This window comes from Apostichopus japonicus, chromosome 18, assembly GCF_037975245.1.
Source record: "Apostichopus japonicus isolate 1M-3 chromosome 18, ASM3797524v1, whole genome shotgun sequence".
NCBI lineage: Eukaryota > Metazoa > Echinodermata > Holothuroidea > Aspidochirotida > Stichopodidae > Apostichopus > Apostichopus japonicus.
The window spans coordinates 7,271,696-7,288,722 of NC_092578.1; the positions used below are offsets into that span (position 1 = coordinate 7,271,696).

At 36.6% G+C, this 17,027-nt stretch overlaps 1 protein-coding gene across 6 annotated transcripts in view; it reads right to left on the reverse strand.

Moving 5' to 3' along the window:
- Window positions 1–17,027, reverse strand: part of LOC139958593 (integrin alpha-9-like) — a 64,149-nt gene that overhangs the window by 35,104 nt on the left and 12,018 nt on the right. For 2 of the 6 annotated variants that reach the window (XM_071955756.1, XM_071955757.1), the window contains 4 exons: window positions 12,989–13,112; window positions 11,226–11,358; window positions 5,280–5,414; window positions 3,226–3,330 (listed from right to left, as the gene is read on the reverse strand). In XM_071955756.1, the coding sequence (XP_071811857.1) occupies window positions 3,226–3,330; window positions 5,280–5,414; window positions 11,226–11,358; window positions 12,989–13,112 (497 nt within the window). The remainder of the gene's footprint in view (window positions 1–3,225; window positions 3,331–5,279; window positions 5,415–11,225; window positions 11,359–12,988; window positions 13,113–17,027) is intronic. The other 4 variants (XM_071955754.1, XM_071955758.1, XM_071955755.1 and 1 more) reach the window with 2 other exon arrangements.

Below are 17,027 nucleotides of genomic sequence, written 5' to 3' on the forward strand. Positions count from 1 at the left end.
TTGACCTCTTTCTCTTTGCAATGTTTCTGCAACACTTGATTCACTGTATATCTCTACTGTTTACTACAAATAAATAATTCCTTGATATTGTAAGAGTAAGATTGCACACCACTCTTTTGGGTTTTAATGTTATTGTTATAGCCATGCGATGTTGGCATACCATCGTATTGTTACTTTCTTTGCACGTGTCGTTGTAGTTGCATGCATCTCAGTTATGTTGGTAATTGCAGTGGCGTAGGAAGATACTTTTGAGTGGGGGGGCTGAAGACTGATGGCCGGCCTGGGGGAGGGGTCTAAGGGGAGGGGGTGTCTCCCTTCCCTTTGGATTTTTTTTGCATTTCCAGGTGGCCTCAGATGCAATTTGGTGCAATAAAGCACACTTCAACCCACCCACTCCATTTTGTATATAATTTTGCATTTTCACCTGGCCTTAGATGCAATATTTGGTGCTCCCAAATGAGATTTTTTTCTCATTTGTGAATGAAAAAGAAGTTTTTATTGACTTGCGAAGCGGGGGGGGCGGAATGATACTTCCACCCCTCCATATTTTTCACTGGGGAGCTGGCGCCCCCCCAGCCCCCCGGTTCCTACGCCCTTGGGTAATTGTGTTAGTGTCATTGTGTGTTCTTTGTTAAGTGTCTTAGATATATATTGTAAGGAGCTGAGGCTCGAGTAGCTGGATTGGGTATCAGCCGAAGCACCTTGTCGTATATAGTTAATACACATTAGAAAGAGTTACACGCCATCTCAGTTTCGTGATATGGCTAACGTTACAATATTGTTTGAAATTGATAACCCTGTTGTGTTACAAATTCATCAGCCAGTTGGGAAATAATTTCTTGCTATAAAAATTGATATAACCTGTTGTTTTACAAATTCATCATCCAGTTGGGACAAATTTCAAATGCTGATACCTCTCTGTAACTGTCCTCCCATATCTAGCTTCATTGGTATGAACAGTTCCTAACCTTTATCTGATTAGAAACATGATATTCATACTGCTCATATTGACAATACAAGTGCTTTGAAGCGGGATATGACAGTAGAGTATAGAAAAATTTGTCCCAATTGGCGCAAAATTATTAATTCTTTCGTACTAATGATTTGTTGCTAAATTCCTTTAATAATTTGTAAACCATTTGGTTCATTTCTAAACTTTTTAGTTCCTTGCTATAACCCTGAGATCCTTGTTTGAACCCCATTAAAAAGTTCTGTCCTCTCTTTCATTGTTTATAATTTCTCAGTAATTTTTCCATTGTTTCAATTACCTCTACTGTAAATCAAAAACATACATCTCAAAATAGTGATTCGATAGGCTGCTAAGATACGTTCATGAGAACGCAATGAGCCATAAACCTACTATATGACAGACTCATATTTCTGTTAAAACAAAGATAAAAGCAATAACCGATCCAAATGTGAATACTTAAAATTTCTGTCATGTCCGTCTGTCGGAACAATCATACGTCTGTGTCACTTAATTGTGTCATTTATTCATTTATTTATGTTGTTGTATTTGACTGTTTAATCCCCAAATCGTACCAACAATCACCTACTCTGATGCATTCAGCAGTCATAGCAATTCCCACAGTGAAAACAATTCTTATTTTCTTAAGGATGGAATTTTCGACGGGCATCAGTGGACACACATCAAGCTCTGCGAGAATTAGCTTTTTTTGTCATCATCTTTGGTAGATGAAGCCAAGAGGATGAAACAATAAAAATATATAAACGTTGAGAGGCAAAACTGTCCCGGGGAAGACGTTTCAAACTCGGCCGCTTAACGAATCAAATCATAAAGTGGAAATGTAGTCGCCTTAGCAACCCCCTCGATAACACACATGGTTACCAAAGCATGCGGTGTAGTTCTCCAGGGTAAGTTATCAATTTGCCAAACGTTTAATTTTTGAAAATCTTGTTTGGAAGAGTTTCACAGAAATGAAATGATGTTGATGAGGGACACACGTACCGACTACAATTGTTACTCATCGTCAAAAGCCCTGTAGGCCGGGTCAATGACTTACTTTTAAACCAATCACATCGTCCGATGGTATATATATCAGAACGTAATATCCAGGATCTACTTTTAGGGTACAAGTAATAACGATCTTGATATCTAATAGGTACATGTACTGCACTGGTTTAGCAATAGTTCATCATCATGACATGCGGGATAGATACCAAGTGCTATTATTAGCCCCTGAGTCAGCTGTAACACTAACATCATGAACAAATCCACATTGTCGCCAATTATGATACAAATTGCATCTCATTACATCGAGACCGTTAGGTCACAGAGCTACTGTAGTATCCATTATTCAAAGACCTTCAGTTTCAAAACCAGAGCTTGAACCAAGAAAGTGTGAGCAGGAAATATAACTCTGTGACCAGGATATGCATAAAACCATGAAAAACTAAAAAAAAGTATGGGTGAGGATTTAAAAAGTATGGGTTTGGGGGCGGGGGGGATTCCTTTGAGAGTGTTTATATGCAGACTGTTACAATGATTCTCAACATATTTTGCATGAATACCATATACAGGTATATATATATCTGAAATTGTAGTGAGTTGGAAAATCCAGAACAGTGAAAAATCTTCCAGCCTCCACAGTTTCAAACCAGAGCTTGAACCAAGAAAGTGTGAGCAGGAAATATAACTCTGTGACCAGGATATGCATAAAACCATGAAAAGCTCAAAAAAGTATGGGTTTGGGGGAAGGGGGGGGGGGAATTCCTTTGAGAGTGTTTATATGCAGACTGTTACAATGATTCTCAACATATTTTGCATGAATACTGTATAAATATATGTTATTGAAATTGTAGCAAGTTGGAAAATCCAGAACAGTGAAAAAACCAGGGCCTCCCGCTTTATATGCGGACACACAGTTTCAGCTCTATCTTTAGTTACCAACTTAATATGCTCACACTGATAGGCAAATAGTGTTGAGGTGCAATAATATGTTTAATGGGAAACAATTTATGACCCTCTCAATGATTGCCTGTACTCTGTATTTAAAAGGAAAATTTATGGAGCAGGATTATTACCAGTTTAGTTTGTTTCACATACTCTCATAAAATCCTAAATGGCACTTCGGCTCAAACGAAACTATTTTCTACAAAACTGAATCACTGCAAAACGTTTCTACGTTTATGAACTTGAAGACAATTATGTTGGAAAAAGCCACAAAAGTCCAGGAAATGTCCATACACAAAAAGCCAACTTACCAACATAGCTTTCGTCCTCATTGCCTACTGGGAACCAGCTAGTGACATCTGCCACAGGACTGGGAGGATTGGTACCTGAAGCCTCCGTGAGAGAAATTATAGTACCTGGGGGAATAAATAGAAATATTCAATATGTCTTAGACCATATATGTCAGGTACCTTGTCAAAAGGAAAAAAGCCTACAGAAGCTGCAGAATCTCCTTCACAGAGGCTCAATCAAATATCAACAGAGACAAGTCTATCTGAGCAGCCCGGCAGTGCATACTGTCAGAACTGTACTACCTAGTGTGAAACTACACAGGACAAAAGATGACATTCTTTTGTCCAGCCTGGCTGCAAGAAGTGCAGCCCCCCCCCCAACCCTTCACCCAGGCACCCTATTTTAACTGACACACAAATCCCCTCATTAGAACAGAGAGACACACTTATGGGTGACAGATTAGAATATTCCCAAGATTACTTTCTCTCTCTCTCTCTGGCAGAATGTTCCACCAGCAAGGAAAATTTTGTAATATCGTATAATTTAATCCTCTGTATCATAATAATAATATTAATAATAATATAATTGTAATATATGCAACCAAAGAAATATACACCAGTGATACTTTGTCCAGTTTTCTTTATAATCAGCCTACATTTTTAGTGTTCAATTTTTTATACCAGGAGATATTGGTGTACCAGTTGGTCTTCCCTCCCAAATACCAGATTCACCCAACCCTCTCTTCACCCCTCCCTCCCTCCTGGTGCCCCTCCCATCCAATCTTTTATCCTAACATCATGTCATTATGTCAATACAAAACTTCACAAATGTGATACATGTCAAAGCATTTCCAATGTTTTCACCACCATCACAAAAGAAACAAGATCTGTTTTTTAAGTATTTAATCCCTTTTCCTGACTGTAATAGAATCTGCAATATATCTCTATATATAGATGTAACCAATATATTTTTAACCTTTTGCAAATTTGAAAAGTTGTGACAGTTTGCTTTTCCTGTGACGGAAATATTCTAGAATTATTTCCTCGAGGGGGAATTTCAGTGTTTCTCACAGCATTGTTCTGATTGTCTCTGGTAATGCTCTGATATATAGAAACAATAGCTAAGCATGAGCGGATACCAAACAGACATTTTAAAATCTTTGAACTTAGATCGATCTTCCTCAGCAGTTAAAAACAAGGCACTTGCTTCCCTTATATGGTAGTCATATCCTAAATATTTGGCTACCGACAAGAAACGTTTTTGAGAAGAGTTCAGTTTGACAATTAAATGTTTGGCAGCGAGACGGAATGGCTTTGAAAGTTCAAAATAAATATGCTCCTCCAGAGTTTGGATGTGAGTGGCCATTATTAGACTTTCTAGCATATTTTGGGAGCAAATTGTGATATGAATTCTTGGATCTATGGAAACTATTAGAAATGTTTCCCTACATTCCAAGTGACAGACAATTTGTTAGCAGGCAAAATCCTGATTGGACCTAATAAGGCTGTGAGGGAGAAAGGTTAACCTATTTTAGCTGAATCTCGAAAAAGTAACAACTGCCACGGCCGCACTACCCCACAACCGTACGCCTATCATCCATATGCCTTTGATATCCAATTACTTCTCAAAGTGATATTCCGACCATGGAAGTGAATCGCTTTATTTAGAAGTGCTCGTCATTTTTCGGCATCTTTAGGTCAAAATCACATCCTAGTGTATCGTGTACAAATTTGTCATTTTTTTTATGGTATTTTTGTGAATACATCTGGCCAACAGCAAAATGAACGTCATCACCACAATTTAAGCTGTAAAAGGTTTTGATTTTCCTTTATATATGACATGACAAACCACCTACTGTGATCAATTCCACGGAAGAATCGATTGGGTTATAGCGAGTTAGTCAAAAATAAGTTGCATTCCGTCAAACATAGGTATAGACAAGATATTTAAGATGGCAGTTTTCAACTAACAGTGCGGAGAGTTTTTTTTTTTTCCATATATTTGTCAAATTATCTGCCATCGAAAATGTCCCTTTAAATCAAGAGCCCAGTAGATTTTGCGTTAACGGTCTCACCTCTCCAAGCAATGGATCCTACTGCACCCAGGAGTAACGTGTTACCGTCCAAAGAAAATTCGGCACTGAATCCAGCCTGACACCAACCGTGCCAAGCAATTCCCTTACCACTACTGTCAGCCTTAATCTGAGTTTCTGGTAGCAGGGAAAGATCAACGACATAGTTAAATTCCAAACAAGACTGATAACATGATCAAAGCAAAAATGAAAGGAAAAGAAAAGAAAAGAGAGCAGCGACCTTCTTTCAACCTTTGAAACAAAATTGATACAATCATATATACCAAAACAAAAAGAACAATCTTCCTTAATTTGACCTTGCCTCTTCTCTCAACCCTTCCTCCCCCTCCCTCCCCCTGGCCCCCCATTGCACCACCATAATCACCATAGCCCTTTCTATGATTTTACCAACAGTCAGGTAGTTTTCGATGCATACAAAGGGGAGCTTCGCACATTTAAAGCAAAATTAGTTTCACACGTTTTGAAGATTCATGATTTGGTAAAACTGCTCAAGTTTGAGGGGTTATTTGTCTAGCATGCAAAGTTATACATTCACGAGACAGTATGAAAAAGAAAGAAATACAACAGACTATGCAAGTTTTTTTTGGGGGGGCTCTGTTATTCTTCTGATAGTTATTATTATTGAATGTTATATTTCTTGGGCAGAGAATTCTGATATTGGAATAATGTTATAAAAAAAAAAAGTTTTGGTTTTTTATTAATTTAATAAAAAATGGACATTCAATAGGAGATGAATCATTAATAAATCGCAGAATATTAACACAATGCTTCTTGCTTGGATGCTCCTACCGTGCGATAAATGAGCAGACACATATATATATATATATATATATATATATATATATATATATATATATATACATATATATATATATATATATATCTAGAAACTTATGAGCAGCTGATAACTGGAAACCGACTCCTCCTGTTTCAAGTATTTCTAGAATAAGGGATTGGACAATCATGTATAGTACCTCTTGTGCACAATCATTTCTCAACATTTATTTTTCCACACAAAATGTTTAGTGAGTTTTGAAGAGCAAATTTTGCCAAATCAACTGATGCAGGGAGTAGATTATTTAGACCCTAGCTAAGGTTTCCAAAGACCACATGAGCATTTCGGACAGCATTGTCTATATGCGTGCAACAATGACTAGTTATTGTTGCCAAGCATTCAATGGATCAGTTATGTCACCATGGGTGAATATTTTAAACCTAGCATCAAGCCCCTAGCCAGGCCAGGCAACATGGCATTAGCCACCCCCTCTTTCTCCCCCAATGCAAAAAACTGCGCACCTCCCCCCACCCAACTTTGCCACCACCATCATGTATACAGACACTTCACCGGTTACAGGTATGTCACTATTGTGCCCCTCCCTCACTCTCTGATCCCCCCCCCCCAATTCACAATTTCTCCTGATGGATTGTTTTTCTTTTATCGTATTTATTTTCATTTCTTTCTGCTAAGTGTGTGCATGCTTGCTCTCTTGTCTGACCATGAATTTCACAAACATATTGATCTGTATTTTAAGTATTTTACGTATTTTGGACGCATCCCAACGTAACAGGTTTCTCACATATATCACAGCCCTTTGAAAGGAGAAATGTGACACAAAATTTTATTAATTTTCATCTGATTTACTATTTTCAAACGGACCAAACGCCATTATCACTACAGACACTTGACAGAGAATATGAGAAAACATGAGAAATTTTCAACGTGGACATTTGTGGTACATGTAGGAAAACATGGAGCCCGTTTGATACCGTCTTTGGAAATGATGTTTCAAAACTCAATTTCAAAATTATACTAAACCAAATAGTGTTGTCTGCTAATTCAGCATATAAGGCTGAAGGGTACAAATATTTTTTAACCTGTACAATTTCTTACTGTCATAAGCCAAAGAGGTTAAAGTTTAGAAAGTTTAAAGTTTAGTTTTAAAGTAAAATATCTTCTTTTCCAACTTTAATGGCCCTGACTAATTATTACACTAAACAACAGACATTTCACTACAAATTCCTCGTCACCATTCTAAAACTATTTCATTAGTACTAAATTGTATTACTATCGTTTAAGTCCATTATTAAGCACTTTAGGTTTGAAATTTATACATGTATTAATTGCTGTACATACTACCACAGAAAGTTTAAAACCAGTCAGTTCTAGAAATAGCTTTTCCAGGCAAAACAGAAAACTTAACGATTTCTCCAGAAGTAAAATTTTTGTAAAATTTTAAAATGTGAACAAAATGGCATTTGCTTGAATGAAAATTTGCTGAAAAGAAAATGCTAAGATAGGAGGCAGTACAGCGCAGCGCAGCTTTTTTAGTTTATTCCTATTTTAGAAAGAAATTGGTCCTTATAGAAGGTGCAGGAAGGGGTAAACGAATCATGCCAAGGCAATCATATCTGTGAACTAGAAGAAGTGACAGAACAACAGAGAATACTCATATCTGGGGGAGGGGGAGGGGAGGGGGAGGGGGAGGAAACAATCCCAACTAGCAGGTGTACATAAATGTCTTTGTGCATCGTTTAGCATGGCTAATAGCTACTACATTCAAAGAAAAAAATATACATTAGAAATATGATACTTACTCTCTAGTGTGCAAAATTCCCATGGAAAACAAAGAAAACAAAATAATGAAATGGACAAACAAACAGACGGAAAGAAAGATAAAAATATGCATATTTTATATATTATTGATTAAAGATATAGATCTAAGAAATGATGAAAGATCTACAGTGCACAAGGAGTTTCCAAACTGCAGCAAACATCTCATCATGTTAATTGCTTGAAGGGGAGGAAGAGGAGGAGAGGCAGGTTTTTTTTTAAATCTCGGCAACTTCATTGCTTCAATTCGTAGGGGGAAGTAGCCTTCCAAATCAATGGATATCACCTTGATAACCACCCCATCACCCTTGTCCCACTATTTTTGGGGTGGGGGCAAGATCCTGTTATTGTTGACTTCCTTATCTCATCCCTACAATCCCACCCATACTAACCCACTTTTGCCTCCCCTACTTTCTCCCATCAACTTCCCCACTTTCTCCCTTTAACTTCCCCTCACCTCCCCCACTTTCCACCACTCTTTAAGTAGTAGTAGGTGTATACCAATTGTACGTCTCTAAAGCTTGATTATTCAGTAGAGAGCTTCGTTTATAGCAAAGAGATTCTTGGACAGTTCTAATGGGAGGAGTCTGAAAGTCTGTTGCTCAAGGGCTTAGCTAGTGAAGTACTAGCCTCAAGAGAGAGAGAGGAGTTTAAAACAGTTTGTTTTCAAAGGATATTATCTCCAATGTTACCCAAACAATGACTGCATTAAAACATTCAATATTTTGAGATAATATTATTACTCCTTTTTTAATCTTCTTCTTCTTCTTTTTCCCCAAAAAATTTCAGGGTGTAAAGAGAGAACTTTCAGTACTACTTAAAGAAGTTTAAAGTCAAGCCCAGCCCGTGCCGAGAAGTTTGAGCAAGCAGTTTGAGAACCCCTAGTTACGTGACCAAAATGAATGAAGTTGATTGTGAATTAATCGATGTTAAAACTTGTGAAATGTGTAAACGATAAATCTACTGCAAAAACAAAATTAATGGTAACAATTTTTTTTTTTAACTTTGTTAAAGAATATTACACTGTCTGCTAAGATAGTGGTAAAAGACATATGAAGATCTAGATGGACATTATAGCAAATGCTGGTGCTCAGATACAACCGTCTAAAAATATGGTTTGATGAATCATCTCAAGCACCATGACCGAATGCCGATCCGGCTACATAGGAACACAAACAGTTGCTAAATTATGTACTTAAATACTTATTATGAAGTCAAAATCTGAAATGTTAATGGAAATGTGAGTGTTCAATGCAGTATTATGTACTCAAACATATATTACTACCATGCAGTTATATGTGAAAACTGTACTTGGGGGACAAGTGTTTAGCTCCCAATATGCTAGAGTAACAAGTGGTCACCATGTTCATACTTCTAAGGTATTCCCCTTTTCACTACTAACATTTGCAGACTCTCCTGACTTGGGCAAAATGTTTTGGCTTAGAAAAACATTTTATCAAACTGGGTGGGGGAGGAGGAATAGGGCAACCTTCACTGTCACCCCAAGCCCTACTCCACCACAATGCCTCCTCCATTCCCTTGGTCTAAAGTTTGTTGACCATGTATTAATTATCATATGAATACGTTGGAAGAGTAAATAAGGTTGTTAAATGCCTTTGTTGATGGAATATCATTTTGAGTGCTTGTAAACTTCTTGAACTTGGGACAAGAGTGACCATTATATGATTTTTCCTAGCATAATTTAGGCAATCAAAGATGACCTTTAAAATAACACTAACTATTAGACTTTTCTCCAAATTCAACTAAAAGTGTTGCACTATGTAGTATCCCAAGAAGGTTGCAACTACTTAAAGATTAAACTAGGTGGTTATATAGAGCATAATTACTTCTGTCTAACTATTCTTATGTAAGGCTATATAAAAGAGTAAAGGGTTATTAATTATTGCTTGCCAAGGATAGGAATTGATAACTGCTTTGAAAACTCACCTCTCCCTTCCCTACATATACTAACTTCCTAAGCAACCCCTTCCCCCCACCCCCCAACAATTCCAATCGCCTTTCACAACAGACTATACACATGTTGCTCTATATGCATACCTTCACTACCTCTCTCCTAAGGCAAACCCTCCGCCCCCCCCCCCCAACAATTCCCATCGCCTCTCACAACAGACTCTAGACATCATGCTCTATATACACATAGACTTTTTCAACTATAAAGATATTTTGTTTGCTGGAATATTTTTTGCCTATGATGCAAAGTAATTAAACAAAATAATTAAACAAAGTTATTAAACAAAGCAATTAAACAATTAAACAATCCAGTTAGACATGATGCTCTATATACGCATAGACTTTTCAACTTAAAAAGATATTTTGTTTGCTAAAAGTTTGATGAATTTTTGTTTGCCTATGCGAAGTAATTAATCACTCCACAGTTTAATTTATTTCCTTTTTTTATAGATAATATGTAACAATTTATTTATGCACTGTAGCAAAGTCTAGACATTGGCACTGATAGGAATACCATCTCACAAGACATAGTAATAATTCCTTTGGTAAGAGTTCCCCCACTGATCTCCCAACCACCCAACCACCGCCTCACCCCTTCCCTATCAAAGTATGCATATTAACATTTGTCTCCTTGTGACATGAAAACTTGCTTCCATTTTAAAAAGGCCCAAAGTGTGTTGTGGTTGAGTTACACCAAGGAGCACCGTCCATTTTCTGTCCAGTTTGTTCTCTCCTTCTCCCCCTCCCTTTCACCTTCTCCTAAGATTAAATGGTTTGCCCCCAAGTAGCAGCCACCACCACCCCCATAATTATCAATACATTTCTCAACTGAGTTTTAATAACTCACATTAGTTGGATCCTGCAATTCATGAATAAGTTTTGACAACGTATCACACCAAGATATTTTTTCTACAGTCTATACAACACAAACAATTTTTTGTACCTTTCGGTCCGTTTTTCTGTTTTTTTTTCCTTCTTCGAACATCCAAATAAAAAAACAGGCGATGTATTGCAGGAAACTATAAAGATGGTATATTTTGAATTCTTCTACACTCATTTTTTCATCAGAATATTATTTCTTTCAGGTGAGCACTGGATCATATCTCAGCATCTTTTGTAAATTGATGAATGCCTACCGAGACATTATCAACGACAATTCTGTTTAATACTCATTCCCATTCGTTTCTTGAGTTTACGAGGGAGTTCTTAAAACTCCATCATGTGTTTTAATACAGAATTTACACAGCCAAACTTTTTCAAACACAGACAAACATGGACAGACAATTTCATGTAAGTATTCTTTCTTTCTTTCTTCTTCTTCTCATCTTCTTGTAAGTTACACTCACCATAAAGACATGGTCTAGTTTTGTTCACACTTGCGAAATCCAACTCTGCGTTTATTTCATAACATGCTCCGTTCGGTAGAATGACCTTCACAGTTTCTTTGAAGAAGTGATTTGACCAGCGATGGGCGCATGCCTAAAGATGAAGTTTATAATTCAAGCAAAGAAAATAGGCATCTACACTTGATGGAAAATGAACGGGCAGACAAACATTAAAAACAAAAACAAAAGAAAATAACATAACATAAAGAAAGGCAGACATGAACCCTAGGAGAAAATAAAGGGCACAAAATGCTGCTAACTTCAATATACTAATAAACCAAAAATGTAAGACAAGAACGAGGGTTAAAAGCATGCTGTGAAGTCAGTGGAAAAACAGACATCTCCACAATAAATGTGTCAGGTGAGGCTTTTTAAGGAGTAATTGGAAACAAAAGTTTGTCTTTTCATATGGATTCAGATCATAAATATTCCATATTCTGGGAAAGGCCAATTTTTTCTTTCTGTCTTTGTGGGTTTTTATACAATTCATTTTTAACCTTTCAAACCGTGGGATGATGAGATGCATTCCCATCTCCACCCCTGCCATCACTCCTTCCCATCCTAAACTCCACCCCCCACCCCCCCCACTCCCCAATTCAAACCACTCAAATAATTCTGAAAATAAGAATTTCTTAAAGAGGGTCACTAAAACACTTTATCCACAAACAATGAATGGTCAAAAAAATTTATGCTTTATTAAATGAATTATTTCTTTTGGGGCTTTTAATTTGTTATCTTTCATTTGATTATGAAGGCCAGAGAAGTGTTTAATTTTTGGCCTCTACAAATCTTTCCTATTTCTTTCAATTTTTTTTTTCAATATGAGAAATGAATGATGGTACAGTACTGGTTTTTTTTCTTTCTTCTCTTTTTGTTTTTGTTTGTTTTGGCCTGGCCTTGAAGAGTGGCGCGCAATCCAATTATCCCTGGAAGGGGAAAGACAAAACTTAACGCAAGAAAATTTGATATGATTTCTCTGAGGCTGTTACTTTGATGTGGATTTAGATCCATTTTACTCAATCTGTTAATTGACTGTGGTTTAGTATGGTGTCTTTGGCATACATGTGGGTACATCAAGAGCGGAGGATAAAATGATGATACTGTGCAAATGCTGCAGCTGTGAATCTGTGCGAGAAGCAAGCTGTTAATTACAAAGCTGGTTAGTGGTTGGAAGATGCAATTCATGCTAGCATGCCAATTGTGGACGTCCAACATCCGTTTGATGATCCCTCCCAACTATCGCACTCACCCCCCCCCCACCCTACTCTTCCCTCCTTTGGGCCACTGGTTTTTGGATAAATCATAAAGGACAATACAATACTAATGGTGACAATGGCTAAACTGCTTGTCCCCAAGTACAATTTTCCCATATAACTGCATGGTAGTAAATATGTTTGAGTACATAAATACTACAATGGAACACACAAATTTCATTAATATTTAAGATTTTGACTTCATTTTTCTTTTCTTTTTACAAATTTTTTGAGACAGTTATTGGAATTGTACTGGAACAACGAGGGAATTTTTTTTTTTTTTTTTTTTTTTTGGGGGGGGGGGGTTGGGCGTCGCTGCTGTAACAGACCAGTTTCTTTCCAGTTATTGGAATTCTTCTGGAACAACATCTAGGGATTTCTTTTTTTCTTGTTTTTTTCGGACGCTGTAACAAACCAGTTTCTGTCAAAACCGTTAAGTTTTCTGTCTTGCGGGATCATAGTGTCACTCACCATGGAGACAAGGTCTCTCTTTAACAACTGATGAATATTCAAGGTTGCTGTTGATGATGTAACACACACCATTAGGAAGGATAGCGTCACTGTAAAAATCGTTAGCCCAAAGATGGCCGCAGGCCTACAGCACACAAAGAGACAAGGACACATGTATAGAGGATATGACAAAGGTCACAAAGGGCCATTGGCCTGAGACAATATACAGAAGAGATGACAAAAAGATGAAGAGAACAGTTTATAGAGGAACGGTGTGAGGGTACGCAGTCTGCCGATTAATTAGTCCAAAAGATAGCTGCAAAGGTGTTATGTAACTCATTGTTTAGGGGTACAAATGACAGGAAAAGAGGTACATGTAAATTTGGTTGGGAACACATGTATGAAGAGCCAGTGGTTCAGTTTGATGCCTCCCTCTTGTAAAATTGACCTCTTTGAGGAAGGTGGGAGAAACATTTATACCTTTACTCTATCCTGCCACTAGCTGTGCAGGTGTAATCTCCTGCAAGGAATAAATCATCTGAACCCTGCATTACAGCAACATGATGTACACTGTAATCATCACTTTTAATTGCCATTAGGACATCATTCGCTATATGCCGTTGCCAAATTCATGTATGATGTATATGTACACAACATAACACCAGACAGTTTTGCATAAAAATATCTTTGCCAAGCAAGTTAATTAATTGCTTAATGACCATGTGGTTTTCACCTAATGACACGGCATATTATCCCTGTCACTGTGCAACGGTACCGAGATTCTGTAGCATTGCTGCACTCTAGTTCTGTCCATTTCAGTGGTTTTCATCAAGCCAACCCACAAACGATGTGCTTAATATGGTTTATATGGCCATTGAAAAATGCAACATTTTGGATAGAATAGATAACGGTCATATATGTATGACAGGGATATCATCTAGTGTATAATTTCTGCTTAGTAGTTTCGAACTTTATCCTTACCGATACTAAATGTTCTTATATGTTCTTAAATTAAACTGAAACTATTAACAAATATCCCTTCTCCTGAACCAGCTACCATATCTATTCAAATTGTAGGGCAGGATAAGAAGTGTTAAACCCAGAGGTCACCAACTGGGGAATATATTAGTCATATGCCCATGTCCCATCATGGGGTACTTTTATAGGGAATATATATATATATATATATATATAAGGAATTTTAAGTGAACCACAGAAAATTAACACACCGCACAGATTTCACTTTTCACGTCGTTTTATAAGTTAAAAGTCGTTTTATATTTAATGCGGCACAACGTCTTGATGGTTAGATGGTGTACAGTTGCTTTATACAGTGCTGAAGTTGACTTTTGGTATGTATAGATCTGTATACTATCGAGCGATGGACATAGAAATCTATGCATTCAAATTAGTCTCGTACAAGATTTGCCTGATCGGGAATGCTTAAAAATATCACGGTCTTGAAGATAAGCTAGGAAGAAGGACCTCGAGTTGCGTAGTGACTTTAGTCTTTAGACTTTAGTCACATCTTCACTTCAAATATTACGAAGCATCGGAACTTTTCTTAAAATGAAGATCTTGACCATTGGCCTTTACGGGCACATTTTTTTTACTCCACTTTTTCTTTTTTACCACAGCTTTTAGTCGAAACATTTGGGTTGTGACAGGTTCAGACTGGACCAAGTAAATACTGTACGTACCATCTTCAAATGTGACTGTTTTATTCACAAACTATGATAGTCTTTACTCTTTCTGGATATATCTGAATAAGAACCATTCACAATATTTTCAGTTATGAGTGTGTTGTGGGGGTTGTTTTTGTTTTTCCTTCCTTCCTTCGGTCAAACCTTAAAAAAGGAATTAAGAAAAGTATTTTGCCAACTGCAAATTTCCAAAGTTGCCGATGTGATTTCCAGTTTCCTCTGTTTCACTTAGCCGATTGCTAAATATGGTCTATACATTTTGAATGATGCAATGTTTGCAATATAGCACTTGGTGACATATTAAGCATCATTTTTTATTTGGAACCTACTGGCAACAAATTTTGTGAAAATGGTATGAGAATATAAAAATAAACATTTGTATTTTGTAATATAGTGATAATATAAATTTATATATTGCATGATAATAGTTATAAATAGAGGATCACATTTCTTGTCATGAGGGGATCGATGTTGGGATGAAATATCCAATTTAGAGAAGAAGCCATGAAAACATATATTATTAAGGCATCAGTTGCCAATTCTGTATCAGTTAGGACAAAGCAATTTTGTAAAAACAGATGAAAAGGAAAGGAGAGAAAAAAAGGAAAAATAAGAGGCGTTAGCAACCCTCAGAAGCCCAAACCGTATTAACAACAGTGGAACACACATACTGACAAATACAGTACAGAAAGACAAAACCCTTAACATTGGTACTTGTAATTTAGTCTTCAAGAAATTTAATTCCTAGGTATGAAATGAAATGACATGTGAATTATCAGTATATTTCCAAATTCTTTTTACATAGAAAAACAAAACCCATTCCAATATTTATCTACATTTTTTTTTTTATAGAATCACACTTAGCCTTAGATTTTCTGTACAATCATCAAAGAGTTCACTATAAAATATAATTATGCTCTCTGTCAATTTGTAAATTGATACCATTTTAAACCAACCACACATGTACATTGATCAGTCGCATTTATCAGTAATAACATTAAATATTGACAGCTTTCGGATCCCTGGTTTTCAAAGTGGGGGTCGCGACCCTTTTCAGGGGTGCCAACCAATTTTGAAGGGTCAACAAAGCATTTGGAAGGAAAACAAGACATTGCCAATATGTTTGAGTGAAGAAAAAAGTTGATTGATAACTTTAACACCAGATTTGCAACTAAGCTCCCTAAAAAAACATAAAAAATTCTCAATTTCTGGGGATAGTTCCCACTCATATACCCTTAATATAACCCACAGGAGGATCGCCAATATTTATGAAGGTGACAATTTGGGCCACCAAGGGGAAAATTTTGAATACCAGGGTTTTATAGCATGGACATGTTAAGAAGTTGCCCATGTCTATCAGAATGTCATGTTCATGATGTCTGGTGAGTGTAAAATTGGCATTCCAATCTCAACCATTAGCAGAAAAGATTATGTCCATTCCTGGTCAAAGACAAACAAATATACTTCCGTGCAAAGCTGGACATGGCTGTTAAACACCTTAAACTTTCTTTTTGTTTCTTCACCTATGTTCTAGTCTAAGCTAAGAGGAAACTTTGAATCCTGGAAATTTGTCTTTAGCTTTTCCAGTTTCAAGATATATATTCACCTATGAATATTATGCAAAAATCTCTTGAAGGTTAAATTGATGATATCAGTTCCTTTGATGCTGGGCTGTTATGTTAATCCATTGTTTTATAAGTATTAGTAACTCAACCAAAACATGTTCTATGAATTAGTTATAAAGAAAAAACAGAGCTCCCATTGGGTGTAACATACTGATCATATTATGAACATATCATTTGAGGTCATATTCAAGTCTTATGATTTCCAATTGAGTTTTGTGTTGCATATGAGGAACTGACTTAGGGGCCTGTGTATTAGACTACATAGTCCAGTCACTATAACAGATGAGCCTCAGCTGTGTCAAGGGGGCATTTCTCAGAAATTAAAGGGTAATAGACAGAAATACAACTTTGACTTATAGGGAAAAATGGATAACTGTCTAAATTCATCCGTTTAACATTTAATTTGTATGGGAACACAATCAGCTGCAACTAAAGCCAATGGAAAAGATTTATCTTGGGGAAGCAGACGACCAGGTACTCCTTATAATACATGCAGTTTCAACTGATATAAACTTTGTATTTGTTATCTTGCAAAAATTCATTTTTCAACTGTGGCTATTATCTACATTCCTTAAATTTGACAAATTACTAAACTGTAGATGAGTACAAAGCTGACGTTTAAAACCGAAAGGAAAGCCACATGACTCTATGTATGTATCATGTAACCATAAATAGTTCATTTAGTTATAAAATAACCAGACAAATCAGGTATATTTGACTCATTTTTACTAT